This window comes from Mesoplodon bidens, assembly GCF_964165515.1.
Source record: "Mesoplodon bidens genome assembly, chromosome: 11".
NCBI lineage: Eukaryota > Metazoa > Chordata > Mammalia > Artiodactyla > Ziphiidae > Mesoplodon > Mesoplodon bidens.
Window position 1 is genome coordinate 83,694,944 of NC_138167.1, and position 15,331 is coordinate 83,710,274.

General features: G+C 44.9%; 1 protein-coding gene across 1 annotated transcript in view; it reads left to right on the forward strand.

The window, feature by feature from the left end:
- Positions 1-765: 765 nt before the first annotated feature.
- Positions 766-15,331, forward strand: part of TMCC3 (transmembrane and coiled-coil domain family 3) — a 69,199-nt gene continuing 54,633 nt past the window's right edge. The window contains exon 1 of the mRNA XM_081248721.1: positions 766-979. Within this exon, the coding sequence (XP_081104847.1) occupies positions 902-979 (78 nt within the window). The 5' untranslated portion in view covers positions 766-901. The remainder of the gene's footprint in view (positions 980-15,331) is intronic.

Genomic DNA, 15,331 nt, shown 5'->3' on the forward strand with positions numbered 1-15,331 from the left:
CTGCTCAACCCATTGAAGGGAGGAGCACATCCCTCCTTCCTTCTAGGCTGGTCACATGCACTGCACTTTCCATATTTCAACTCAGTCTCCCACTAGTACACACTTCATAACCAGACCAGGTGTTCTGAATGTCTCTTCTAGATGCCATCTTTCTTGTGGGCAGGGACTCTTCCCTGGAAATAGGGAATACTAAAATGAAAAGATATGTCTTGACTTCTAAGTAGCTTCCATCATAAAGGTGAGCCAGACATGCAAAATTAAAATACACACCACCACAGATCGTAGTTTAGGGGGAAGTGTATTCTTTGCTCAGTGGAATCAGAAGAAGAAAAATATGAGCTTAAAAAAACCCCAAAAAACAAAAAAAAACCCAACTCTGGTCCCTACTCCAGGGCCTGGCACATAGAAGATGTCCCGTAAGTGCATTTTGAATAAGAGTAACACGAAAGGAAGCATTTAAGGCAAGCCTCACAACATCTTGCCAAAAATCCATCTTTTATCATAAACATACAGATTAAGTCAACAAATAGTGGAGATGTCGTTCATCTCTTGAGGAAAAAGGGCAGTGTGGGAGGGGGTGGAATCAAGTTTCAGCAAGGGAGGGAGGCAAACAGCAGCACCTGGAGAGTGGTCTCGTGCGGGCGGGGCGCGCAGGGGGAGGGGCGGAGAGGGGAAGGGGGAGGAGACTCTCGCGTTCCTGCCCCGCCCTCTCCCCCACCCCAAGGCGGTGGCGGCGGCGGCGGCGGCGCAGGGCGGCCGCGAGGGTGTCGGTAGCATCTGCGGCAGCCCGCGCCGCCCCCTGGCCGAGGCTCCCCCACGGCGAGCCCGAGCCCGAGCACGGCAGGCAGCTCGCGGCGCGGCGGCACGGGGCCCCGGGAAAGTTCCCAGCGCGAGCGCCGAGATGCCGGGCAGCGACACGGCGCTCACCGTGGACCGGACCTACTCCGACCCGGGCCGGCACCACCGCTGCAAGAGCCGGGTGAGATGCGGGCGCGGAGTGGCGGTGGGGGCGCCCGGCCGAGGGGCGAGGCCGGGTGGGCTTGGGCTCCCGCGGGAACGACGTCGCCCTGCGCGTTTCTCCGCCTCCCTCCCTCCCTCTCTTCCCGGCGGCCCCGAGTCCGGGCTTCCCCGCTCAGTTCGAGCTGACGAGGTTGGGAAGTGGGGAGTGGGAGCCCGGCCCGCGGTTCCGAGACCCCAGGTCCCCCTCCCGGGCGGGGGCGGCGCAAAGCACCGCTCGCCGTCTTTCTCAGCTCGTCGGTCCCGGCGCGCCCGGGTCTCCCCGACGGCCGGCGTTCCGCCCTCTCTGCCAGGGAGCGCCCGCCGCGCGGTGCGGGACGTGAGGGGATCCCGCCATCCGCGGCACCGTGTTGGCGTAGGACGGCCTCCTTCCCTCTTTGTAAGCTCCGGTGCTGCCGCCGCGTCTCCGCAGCCGTCGGGGATTTCGGGCTCGGGGCTGGTGGCCGGAGCCCGCGCGCTGCGCGCGGCCGGAGCGCGGAGGGGCGGCGGACCAGCTTCCCGGTTTCCCGCGGCCGCTCCTCCCGGCTCTGCCCCAGTGAAAAGTCATTCTGCGCGCTGCCTCTTAAGAGTTTTTAGCCGGGCGGAGCCGGCGCCCTCTCCATTGTTTGCAGGGTAATTTGCTGTTGCTGATTTTGGCTGTGGGCGAAAATAGCTTTTCAGAGTATGCAGCGGAGACGAGCCCTACAGTGCTTGAACGTAGAGGGAGGCCTCAGCCTGAGCGCTGGTCCCTCGGGGATACCTTTACTCTCCTGAGGTGTTTAATCGTCCAGGCTCAACACTTCGCTCTCCCCTTGGCTGATTGAAGTGCCATTTAGAACAGCAGCTCCTCCACCCTGGCATTTGTTCGGGCGGGGGATACCTGGAGGTGTTCTTTGCTCTAACCGCTCACTTGTCCGATCTCAGCCTTTGAGTGCCAGCCTCCCTGCATCAAGTTCACGGAGGTAGGGTCGTGCTCGCACCGGTTAATCAATTTAACAGAATGATTTAATTTTTTTCGGATTAAATATATTTAGTGGAATAATACTTACCTCCTGCATCCAGTTCGCTCTCCCCTCCCCCCAAATAGTTCTCTTAATTTTTTGCACTTTCTTTAAAAGTTGCATAACAGTTTGTCATGAAAATAACTAGAAACTCCATTTGGAAGAAAACATTGATAAAAGATCTTTGGTTACCTACAGTTAGAAGTTTTTGGAGGAATAGCTGCTGGTGAATACAGTGTTAAATGCGAAGAAAGGTGAAGATCTTTTTCTAGTGCGTTTGTAATTGGAAGGGGTGGCCCATAATGTTGTAGCTGACAGAAGAAATTTCAGATTTGAAAAAAATGTGGAAGCTGGGTTTCTCTTGTCACAACTGTGATGATCTTCGCGTAAACAACAGGATTAGTAATCTTTGAGGGATGGATGGCTCACTGAGCCCATTTAAGCAGTTTGGCAAAACTCACGGAACTTTCCAAAACTCACTCTTTTTACTACTGAGATGGAAAATGGCAAAGCAGATGTGTAAGTCAGCTGAAGACTTTATCTCTCCTGTATCTGCCATTGTTCCATTTCCACACGCATTTTTTCTATTAAAGGACCGCAACCTTATGTGAAGGGTGTTTCTTATTTTGTTTAAAATTCTACTGACAGGGCTTCCCTGGTGGCGCAGTGGTTGAGAGTCCGCCTGCCGATGCAGGGGACACAGGTTCGTGCCCCGGTCTGGGAAGATCCCACATGCCGCGGAGCGGCTGGGCCCGTGAGCCATGGCCGCTGAGCCTGCATGTCCGGAGCCTGTGCTCTGCAACGGGAGAGGCCACATCAGTGAGAGGCCCGCGGGGGGAAAAAAAAAAAATTCTACTGACAGTAGACAACTACATTGTTTTGTTAGCATGGAGATACCTGGTTTTTATATAGACCACGTATTAAAACTGAGTTAGACTTTATATGTACTGATTATTCTAAATTAGCTTATTGGGCGAATGAAATCTGGTGAGGACTGGAAGAAATTGGATCAAAGAAGGCTAGAGCTTCAGTGGACAGTGATCACAAGTTCTACAGCACTGGTGATGCTGAGATCACAAGTTCTACAGCACTGATGATGCTGAGATGCTGAGTTTAAACATGCTGATGTTTAAACTTCTTGACTGTCTGCTTTTAGGGTTTTTGTTGAGACAGTGGGGAATAGAAAGAATGAGTGGCATTTTTGAAAACTCCTAAAAGCCTTTCTCAAGTGGGGCTGATGTAATTTTGATCTGTCCTGAAGGCAGCAATAAGTCTGCTGTAAGGAAGGAAAGGCAGCAGTCATTTTCCTGTGCAGAAGGTAGCCCGTTAGATGATTCTAATTCCTGTTTTGTGGAACTCACTTAGACGTAGCTATAAAGAGGTATTTTCTTTACGCTCAGAATGTATATAATGCCGAGGGAAAACATCAAGTGGCACTAAGGTTTGATTTCTTGATGTCACCTTCTCGACTTAGCAATAAACCATCTAGTACAGGATTTAAAAATAACTTTTTTGTGGACTCATTTGGTAAATGAGCTCCCCTAAAAAACACTATAATGAGAACTGGCGGTGCATGTGAAGAGCTGATTAACTTTCAGAGATATGCAGATTCCTCCCAGGCAGGGGCTAAGACTATGAGATCAAGTTCTTGGTTACCGAATGGTCATTTTTTGAGTTCAAAATCGATACTTTGTTGAGAAAACAGGGAACATACACATCTCTCTTGCTGAGCTTGTTTAAGCCTTTGAGACTGGAATAACAATGAGGCAGTGTACTATTTTAACAGTGTACAAGTCTATTTTTACAGCCAGGTGGATTAACCTAAATTTTTCCCCCCTCAGTGAAAATTTAATGTAACTGATGAATTCTGTGATTGTCTCTAAGCTGACAAGTCAGGATCATTCACAGTTTTAAACTTCATCTGGGTAAAACTCAGAAATGGTACATGTTAAAACTCAATGCACATATTATCCCTCTGCTTTAAAATAAAGAGCATCTGTAATTAGAATCCTGCTTTTTTTAATGCCCTAGATAAAGCCTGTTATCTTTTTATTTATTTATATTTTTAAAATATTTATTTATTTATTTGGCTGCGCTGGGTCTTAGTTGCCGCACACGGGATCTTTAGTTGCGGCATGCGAACTCTTTGTTGCGGCATGTGGGATCTAGTTCCCTGACCAGGGATCAAACCCAGGCCCCCTGCATTGGGAGCATGGAGTCTTAGCCACTGGACTACCAGGGAAGTCCCCTATGATCTTTTTAAGAATATAGGCAGTCTGCTTTCTAGACAGCAACTGGTTTTTATTAATCAATTATGTCTGAATCACATTTTTGCTAGTCCTCATTTTAAATGTCCTCAAGTACCATCTTCAGCCACTTGGGTGTAGTGGTGAACAGCTGTGGCTCTGGGAGCAGAAGGCTTGGATCGTATTCTGGCTCTTCACACTTCCCAGCCGGGTGACTGCTGGGGCAGGGTCTCACCTTTCTGAGCCTCCAGTTCCCCATCTATAAAAGGTGATAATAATCCCTATTTTTGGGGAGTGAGTGATTATGAGTCTTCAATAAGAGAATTTGTAAAAACAATGGTTGTGTATACTCAAGTATTAGCTGTTTTTCTCCACATATGTAAGGTGGATAATTTTTTTTCTTGCTCTGTTGATACCACTAATCAGAACTGCTAGCTGTCCTGAGTGCCTGCCTTCCCCCCATCTCTAGTCTGTCAGCCATGCCACTGGATCTTTGACATTTCTCTGGAATCGATTCCTTCCATGTTCCCCAGTCATCCCACCTTAGTTTAGCCACTTAAGACCTCAGGAAGAGAAAACTGGTACGTTAGCTTCCTCTTTGGTCTCTGATGTCATCAGCTTCTACTCCATCTAGCCTGCAAGGACCAGACTGTTCTGTCTACAGAACCACTTTCATTCGGCTAGCCCGCAGAAAACAGGTTCTGTGCTGGTAGTGCTGCTTCCTAACCATGTCACCTTGGACCTTATAGTCATCCTAAGTCTTAGTTTCCTCTTCCACACCATAGAGGTGTTGTGAGTAATAAATGAGTAATGTCTAAAAATGTCAGGTCCACAGTGGGAACTCAATAGATAGTGGCCAGTTTTTGTTATTACTATATAAGACGTATTCATAAGCTTGGAAATGGAAAGACTCTAATTTTGTGAATAATATAGAGACTTTTCTGGCACTTTTAGCATTTGGTACCTCCCTCCATTGCACATTCCTCATCAATTGATTGTTTACATGTTTATAAACTATAGACACTGGCACTTTGAGAGCAAGAAGTTTCATTCAGCAAATATTTGTGAGCACCTTCTCTGTGCTAGCTGCAGGCATCAGGAATATAAGGGTGAATGAAACAGGCTGGCCCCTCTGGAAACTTAATATCTGGTGAGTGTATCTTATTTATACTTGTGGCCCTAGGAAATACCCTTCTCTTTTACAGGAGGAAGTGATGATAGTAAGTAGTCTCTAGCATCTGAAGTAAAACCTGTGTTGGGCATGGTTGCTACCTGTAGTACATCTTTATACATTCTGAGGTTTGGAAATTGATCCAGAATCGCACGATGAGTAATGGCCAGAGGCAGTGAGGAAGAAGAGGATGTCAGATCCCTTCTCACCATGGAAATGGCTGGGCAGTGGTGTAGTAAGTTGATGATCGCATGCTTACTCCCTGGGCAGGAACCAGAGTGAGTGGAAACTGACTTCTGTTGTAGGTGACACTGACCTGGTGAAGTGGTAAACTGAGTAAGTGGTGTGTGAGTACACTTTTAATCAGTGACTTGTTTTATTCTAAAGAGTTAATTAAAGGGACGGTGAATAGATGAACGTCCAGGTCAGAATTTTCTCAAGTGCGACACGAATGATTGATGCGGTGCATGTGTTGTGAGCGATGCTTTGCTGCACTCTCACCGGGTCTCCCTTTAGATCGGCGCGTGCTGCGGTCCACCAGCGTGCTTGCTTGTCACGTCCACTGTAGAACACCAAAACAGCTGCTACCAAGTTGGGTCGCAGGACTTCTTTGCTTCAGATCCACCACCTGGGTTTCCAGGGCTGCTCTTAAGGTCAGAAATCAGCCTCATCTTTCTAGGTGGATATTGCCCAAGTCTTAACTTAGGAGAGGCTGTAGCTTTCAGCCCTGCTGTTTCTTAACTGTGTTTTCATGTTTTCAGCAGAGAGGGGGGTGGTGAGAGAGAAGAGAACCACGAATCACTGTACTGTGAATCAGAATGAGGACTTTACATTCCTCAGCAAAGGGACTTCATAGTTGTGCATGATCTGTGCATAATCCAGCTGCTTCCACTGACTTGGGGGAGGGAGATGCTCCTTGAAGGAGAACGTAGTGTGTGTGTTGATTATTCCTCTGTAAGAAGGCAAAAAGTACGTAAATGAAAAGAAGAATGCAGCAATGGTGATAATAGCCAACGTGTACCAATTCCTTACTATACACCAGGCATGATATTAAGCACTTCAAATGCACTACCTCCTTAATCCTCACAATATCCTATTTATAGTTCCATTTTACGGATGAGGAAGTTAAGGCCCAGATGGGTTAAGTAATTTGTCCAAGGCCCTGTGGCTATTAGGACATGGTGGAACCAGGGCTTGATGAACCCAGATCTAATAACAGAGCTGGCATTTTAACCACTTCCCAATCTTGTGCTTTTGAGCTGAGTATTGGAGAGCAGCTCCGTCTTATTTTATTTTATTTTTTTGTCTGCGTTGGGTCTTCATTGCTGCATGCGGGCTTTCTCTAGTTGCGGCGAGCTGGGGCTACTCTTCTCACTGCGGTGGCTTCCCTTGTTGCGGAGCATGGGCTCTAGGCGCGCGGGCTTCAGTAGTTGCAGCACGTGGGCTCAGCAGTTGGGGCACACGTGCCCTAGAGCGTAGGCTTAGTCGTTGTGGCACACAGGCTCAGTTGCTCCGCAGCATGTGGGATCTTCCTGGACCAGGGATCAGACCCATGTCCCCTGCATTGGCAGGTGGGCTCCTAACCACTGTGCTACCAGGGAAGTACGAGCAGTTCAGTCCTATTAAACTTGCTGAGTGCTTGGGGATGGATTGCTCAACTTCCACAGGGTGCCCAGCCAAAATTGTGCGCTCGGGATTCTTAGGACACAGCACTTTGCCAGTGCTTTGCAGATAGTTGTACGTTCCCAGTAAGCATTTGGAGAATGCATGATTTATGAACTTTTTATAATGCCTAAGATGTAAGAATTTTGAGAGTAGTTGGGGACATCTTCAAGGCTGTTAAATAAGCTTATGATTTAAAGACATTGTCAAGGAATCTTCTGCCTGGTCTTTGGTCTCTGGAGGATGAGCAGTTGAAGTACACAACGAGGGTCGTTTCTCCTTGTGACAATTGAGTCATGTTCTGGCCTCACAGGATCTCCCCGTAGGACTTGAACTTCACTGAGCTGAAGGCATGCGCTTTTCATACTTAAGGCAGGGGGTTGGGAAGTTAGACTCAAAGGTTTCACCATGTTAGAACTGAAGGAGAATTCAGACATTAACTCCAGACCATTCCACTTGCAGAAGTAGGAAAGTGACATCCAGCCAGACTGTAACCAGTGAAATTACGTAACTAATACAGACTGATTAGGACTAACCATTATACCAGCTTCTCTCTTAGAAGAGAATTTCTTTAAAGAAAACTGCTTCACACATTTTTAAATACCAAGTTAATTGCTAAGTTACGTGTGATAAACATCTCAAAATTGAACTCGGGTGAAATGGGAATTTCTAACTATTTTCAGTAGAGAATTAATTGATGAACAGATTTAAAATTTTGTGTTTTTAGGTGAAAAAGGCTGAATTTGAATGAGGTAGTGTTGGGCCATTATCCTTCTGAATTTATTTCCGGATTTTTGGTGGGGCTGGAGTGAAGAGGAGGGGTGACACTTCATATCTCAAACACTTAGCTGCCCTGGGTCTGCCGCCACGGTTTAAACATCATCTTTTCTGAGGTCACTTTTATTGTCATTTTTTTTTTTTTCAAAATAAAGTTTTGAGAAGTGAGTTCATCTTTGTCTGACCTTCTACCTGTTGGGTAAGGGTACTGGGAAAAAACATATACCGTATGCAGAAGTCTTGGAATATATCATAGACGGACTTCACTTAGAATTCATCCCCAGTCTTCTGTCACCTGTGAAGCTCTCCGTTCCTGTGAGTCCCTTTTGAGAGCATCTTCCAGCACCAAGTGGCTTTGGTATATATAATTTCCATATAACAGAGCCTGTAAACACAAACCGAAAACATCATCTGGTTCGTAGCCGAAGAAGTAGTCATGTGCTGTAACCCCGAGGGAAGACAGGGATGGGGTCCTTCGGCCTTTTGAGAGATGGCACGTCCAGTGCCCATCCCCAGGGACATGCCTCCCTGAGTGAAAGTGTGTGTGGTTCCTGTCTTACATGCTGCCTTGAGAGCCCAACCCAGGTGCGGCTTTACCCCGGAGTACCCAGCTGTTCCACAGGCACCTCGAAGTCCGTGTGTCAGACTTAACTCGTTCTCTCAAATCTCCCCCAATTCCTGATGAATGCTTTTCCCACACAGCCAGCCCGCAAACTGGATGCATGGGAAGCCCCCTCAATCAGCCCCCCTCGTCCACCACATCCAGTGGTTTACTTCTTCAATTTTTTCAACCACCTTTTCCTTTTTATCCCCAACCTCACTTATGCAGTTTACTTCTAGATTTGAGGGCTGCAGCAAAGGGTGCAGAGTCTGGACTTTGGAGCCAAGCTGGAATGTCAGCTTCTCCACCTACCAGCTGTGTGAATGACCGCGAGAAGTGGCATTGGGAAACCCATCACAGCGTTTGTTGTTCTGACATTGAGTCATTCTTTGTCTGTCGCAGAGTTCCCCAAACTTCACTCATTCCCACGCCTCCTACAAACAGCTTCGGGCCACCTGTACCCTTATTTGCTTAATATTTCTAAATCAATTCACTCCTTAAAATTTTATCTTTAAAGTATCCATGTGACTACTCTAGCTGCGTACTGTCTGGGCCTCTGAGGCCTGCAGCACCAGATGAAAAAGATGAGCAAATGTGGGAGCTTTGTCAGGGAGCTGTTAGTGCAGAACAAGACTTTCTCCTGGACTGAAGCAGCTGTGTTGGGTTGAGGACTGTTTTCAAGGGACTGACTCACTTCCGGTGATTCTGTGTTTAACGCTTTCATTTTTGTCCTCCTAAAATGATTCAGAATCATTGAGGAAAACACTGGTGTTAATGTATCATCTCCCTTCCTTTATGAAACAGTTCTTTTAGACCATTTGCCTAGAAAATGCTTAGAAATATATATTTTTTCTTCTCATGGATTGTGAAAATTTGAATAATTGAGTGTTTTGGGATGAACAAAAATGCACCCTGTTGAGTTGAAGGCAGTCTTGTCTGGGTAGGGATACTTGGGAGAAGTTGGGAAAACAAGAGTTGTGTTCCAGGCTGTGTTTCTAGCCTTCCCGTGACCTGCGAGAAACCAAGGCGAGGGAAGGCCTGAGGCTAAAGAATGGATCATCCGGAAGATACGGTTTCTTTGGGAACTTCAGGCAAGGACAGAAAGTGGGTGGAGAAGAAGTATAAGCTCTGTGTGTTTCTGAAGTAAAGTTGAATCTAATTAAGCTGTATCTGTAGGCTTGTTGTAATGTAAGGAAACTAAATGATGCCTTCTTGAGCTGCATCCTTTCTCAGAAAATTTGATGTAAGCACTTGTCCAAAAATAAAGTCTGCCCTTAGTGAAAGCTATGCTTCAACACCTCGGTATATTTACTCATGTGTGTGCAAGTGTGTGTTGGGACCGAAAGTCCCTCTTTTTCTGTCTTTGTAAAGATGTTGTCATAATCCAGAAGGCTTGGAACTCGGCTTCAGTGGTGTACTATTTTAATCTCACTAATTGGAACAGGTGGCCTGGATTTGAGAGTGAATCACTAGTTGGCATAGATTTTAATTTATCTGAACATATGAGGCCCATTCAGTAAGAGCTGTTCAGGCTGTGCATTGGCATCAGGCAAAGTGCTCGAAAGCTTCAACCATTAAAAGCACAGGAGACAGAGAGGAGGGCTGAAGAAATGTAGTTGAATAGTTTGCTGCTTTAACTCCATTCTTTTTTTTTTTTTTTTTTTTTTTTTTGCGGTACGTGGGCCTCTGTTGTAGCCTCTCCCGTCGCGGAGCACAGGCTCTGGATGCGCAGGCCCAGCAGCCACGGCTCATGGGCCCAGCAGCCCCGCGACACGTGGGATCTCCCCGGACTGGGGCACGAACCCGTGTCCCCTGCACCGGCAGGCGGACCCTCAACCACTGCGCCACCAGGGAAGCCCTCCATTCTTAAATATTGGGTGAAGAGCTATAAAGGAACGTGGTTAAGGAAAGCTTGTCTAGATGCTTGAGACGTCTACTTGTAAACATTTCTCCAAGTGAGGAAAATGTCTTATGTACATCCTTTGAATTCACCCCACAAGATGGCATGTTTCAAGAGGACTTCATGCTGTCCTCCTGGCTCTGTAGGTCTTAGCACATTGACAGGCGTGAGGTGAAGGGGTGTGCCTGGGCGACTCAGCTTACCGCAAGTGCTCAAGTTGAGGTACCTTAAGACACCTCTCATGAAATCATGCATGGTCTCCTGATCATGAGCTTCTCTAGCTGGACCACTGCTTTATTTTTAGAGTAACTGTATGCTTTGCATAGTGTCTTGTCAATATCTTGCTTTAAATCCTTCAGACAGAATCCCAGCTTCTTACCCTGACACCAGAGCCTCTTCATCTAACCTCTGTCTTTCACCCTCTCTCTGCCCTTGAGCTCTGGTCTCCTTTCTTTGTGGGCTCCCATGCCTCCCCTTTCTGCCTGTGGGCACTTGCTTCATCCTCTCACATGGGGATGGTTATGTTCTTTATCCAGACATGGAGCCTGGTACATAGTTGGGGCTTGTAAATACTGACCAAATGAGTGGATGTGGGTATGCTCTACAGGACTTCAGAAGCTGGAAAGTGTATTCTACTCTTGGTCCATATCAATGCAGATTAATCGACCTTGTTATAATTGCTGTACAGGATTCCACTATATGGGTATTCCATAATTTATTTAACCATTTCCTTATTAAAGGATCCTTGTATTACTTCCAGTCTTTGATTATTATAGGCACCTCATTGACTGCCCTTGGGCATGCTTCTTTTCCCACGTGTGAAGAATATGTTAATAGGCTAAATTCTTAAACGTGGGATTATTCGTCAAAGGGTGTGTGCATTTTAAATCATGATATTGTGAAATTGAACACCGCCCCTGTGCAGCAGAGAGCTAAACTGATACAGTTTATGTTACGGTCAGTGTATGAACATGCCTCAGCTCACTCTTTCCTACACACAGGGTATTGTCAAGTTTGTTGATCTTCACCAGTCTGGTAGGTGAAAACTGGTACCTCATTTTAATTTATATTTTTCCTGATACGAACGAGGTTGATTGTATTTTTAAATTTTTATTTTGAAATAATTACAGACCCACAGGAAGTTGCAAAAAAATAGTACAGAAATGTCCGTGTACCAACCCTCTACCCAACCCGGATTCTCCCAAGGGTTACATCTTACGTAATTATAGTACAATGTGTTAATATTTTCACACACTTAAAAAACATTTGTCTTTATTGTGAACTACCTGTTTATATATTCTGGCCATTTATCTATTGGGTTATTCATCTCTTAGTTTGATTTGTAGAAGTTTCTTACTTATTAAATAGGTTGTTTGCACCTACATTTTTTCCAGTTTGTCATTTCTGACTTAATTTTCTACTGTTGCATAAAAAATTACTACAAATCTAGCAACTTAAAACAACACCCATTTATCATCTCACGGTTTCCATGGGCCAAGAATCCAGACCCAGCTTACCTGCATCCTCTGCTCAGTTTCATCAGCCTAAAGTCAAGGTGTCAGCCAGGCCCACAGTCTTGTCTGAGGCTTGGAATACTTTTCCAAGCTCACTGGTTGTTTACCCAGTTAAGTTCCTTGCAGCTGTAGGACTGAGGCCCTCAGCCCCCAGAGGCTGCCTACTATTCCCTGCCATGTGGCCCTCTGCACAACATGGTAGGCTGTTTCTTCAAGGCCAGTAGGAGAGCGTCTCTGTTGCACTACCTCTAGACAAGGGCTCTTTTAGAGGGCTCACCTGATAGGCCAGGCCCACTCATTATTCCATCTTTTGATGAACTAAAGTCAACTGTCAACCGATTAGGAACCTTAATTAAATCTGCAAAATTCTTTCACCCTTGCCATATAATGTAACCTAATTATGGGAGTAAAATCCCGTCATGGTCACACGTCTTGCTCATATACAAGGAGAGGTTATCTGACAGGGTGTATACACCAGTGGGTAGGAATCTTGGGGGCTCTCTTAGAATTCTGCCTTCCACACTGATTGAATGACATGTTGTATGTGTATAGAGCTAGCATATGCCAAACACCAAATAAATATTAACCAGACTTTGCCATGAAGAAACGTAAAAATTTTAGGGCTTACAGGTTTGTGTCATTCTTAGAATGGTCTTCCAGATTTTAAGAGCCTTTAAAAAACCAAAACACCATGTTTTTTAAATACGTTTTATGATTTTTGTTTTTATGTATTTTAATCTTGATCCAGTTAGAATTTGATTCCCTTTAAGACGTCTACACGTAAATGACATAGTTATCCCTGCACCATTTTTTGCATAGTTACTTCTCTTTAAAAATACACTGCTGTCCATATGTAGAGTTTCATTTTTATACATTTCTTTCTCCTGTTTTAAAAGTATTGAATCAAAGGTTATGATTTTGGTTCATTTATTCTGGGTTGATATCCCCCCTCCCTCCTACACCCCCATCCAGGATTTGAAATGAGCATTTTGAGAACTGTAGCTCATGCATTTAGAAACTCCCAACAGGCATGATTCCAGTATCACCTACCGTCAGGAAAGACCAAACGGTGAAGGAGAAGAGATGGTGGAGTTTGTCATTTAAAACAAATGTGCTTTCAAGTCTTTTGAAGTAGATGTCACCTCTCAACAAGTTCTGCATATTCTTCTTTTTTTTTTTTTTTTTTTTTTTTTTTTTGGCGGTACGCGGGCCTCTCACTGTTGTGGCCTCTCCCATTGCGGAGCACAGGCTCCGGACGCACAGGCTCAGCGGCCATGGCTCACGGGCCCAGCCGCTCTGCGGCATGTGGGATCTTCCCGGACCGGGGCACGAACCCACGTACCCTGCATCGGCAGGCGGACTCTCAACCACTGCGCCACCAGGGAAGCCCTCTGCATATTCTTTACGGTATAAAGAGTATGTATTGTTGTTCCCTAAACCCTCCGTGCTGCCTTAATCCTTGTGGTCCACCATCCTAGCTCTGGAGATGAAACAGCAGGAGTGACTTTCAGCAGACTGCTTTCAAGCTTGTGGTCCTCTCTCACTTAGTAAGCATATGTAGCACACTCTTATGCTGTCCTCGGTACTAGGAATTTAAGTTGGTTTATGACTCATGTTAAAATAAATAAAACAAGATTTCATGTTTGTAGGTAATAAGCTGTTGCTTTGTTTGGCTTAATTATCCTTATTTGTAGGTTACTCCTGTGGCTTGCTAAATATCAGTAGATGTTTAGGGCTTGTTCTGTGCACCTAAGTTAATTATCGAGAGGTTCACATGGCTTATAATCCCTGTGTCTGACACAGAGGGAGGTTGAAACTGTTGGTTGTGCCCCGAAATGAACACTTAACGTTTCATAAGCTGACCCAAGAGCATATTATTGGTGGAATGAGTGTGCTTTTATTACGTGTATTTTCATTTTGGAAAGGCACTGTGCTTGTCAGAACCTCCTGACCTAAGCAAATTATCAAGTAATATTCGTTGTATAAAGCCAGCTAAAATTTACCTCATGTGCTGAGCAGTTTAGAGGTACTCACTGAATTGACATCTGTTGCCTATGTGGGCACCAGAATTAAAGTGAGAATCTTCTTTCATTCAGGCGGCTCATTTATGTCCTGTTACAACCTGGGGAGCCATGAGGGCTCTTATTTACACCAAATCATTTTCTGTTTCTAATATCCCGAAGTGTTCCTACTGTTTGGGTAGGTGGGAATGTTAAGTTCTGTCTAGAAATTTGACTAGCACTCTGGCCATTTAAAAATGGTCTAATAGCAAGAAAGTTTTTTAAGTACTCAGGGCTCAAATTAAGCTCTTATTTTTAAAAAATATTTATTTGTTTACTTGGTTGCGCTGGGTCTTAGTTGCGGCAGGCGGGCTCCTTAGCTGTGGGTCACCAGCTCCTTAGTTGTGGCATGTATGTGGGTTCTAGTTCCCTGACCAGGGATTGAACCCGGGCCCCCTGCATTGGGAACGCAGAGTCTTAACCACTGCGCCACCAGAGAAGTCCCTAAGCTCTTATTTTTGAAGAAAGAGTTAAAAGGAGAGCTCTTCAGCCTTGTGCTGTTTAAGGATGGTTTTGTGAACTGAGCCCACCATTCCAACAGACATATTTTGAAACTTTTCTTTGGGCAAATAGATGAATGAAATAATCTTGTATTTATGTGGCTTCCTTTAAATTAACGTTGACGCCTTCTCAGCCTTCATTTTTGAAATAATTTGTTGCAAATTTGGGGTGATTTTCATGGTAACAGATTTGCTAAATAAGAATAATACATATACTGTTGAAAGACAGATACTAAATCTGTATACAAAGGTTTTTTTATGTTTTCTGATACTTTGGACATTTCAGAAATCACAATTACTTTGTTAGTAAATAATTCTTTAAAATAATTGCTCCTTTGTTTATTTGTACAGTAGCCTAAAATGAGCCTGGATGTTTTTCTAGGGCGGCTAGCTTATTAAACTCTCAGTGGATTTTAATTTTCTTAAGTTTATGCTTGCTTTGCTTGTTAAATTTAATTTAAGGTTGAAGTTAATGTCCCGTGGAAGTAAATGCAGTGACATCAGATTCCAAAATTATAAGGTAATGGAATGGCCCATCAGGAACAGCAACTTACACCATATTTTAAAAGTAAACCAGATTCACAGAGGGAAGAATGTTCTCAGCATGAGGAAAACCTGTATCAAATCATTAACCAAAGTTCTGGTTAAATAGTAGACAACTTTATTTTTAATTACTAAATGCTTCAGATATGGAGAAGACATTTTTTAAAGTGTGGTACTCATAGACCTACCTCCTAGATGTAACAGATGTTAACATTTTGCCATGTTTACACCAGATTTCTGTCACTTGTTTTTAAGAGATAAATGGTCCCAGATACAATATCTGGATGTCTTCTCCCTTCCTATTTCCTCAGAGGTCTCCGTAACCTGAATTTGTTATGTTTCATTCCTTTGTATGTTTTT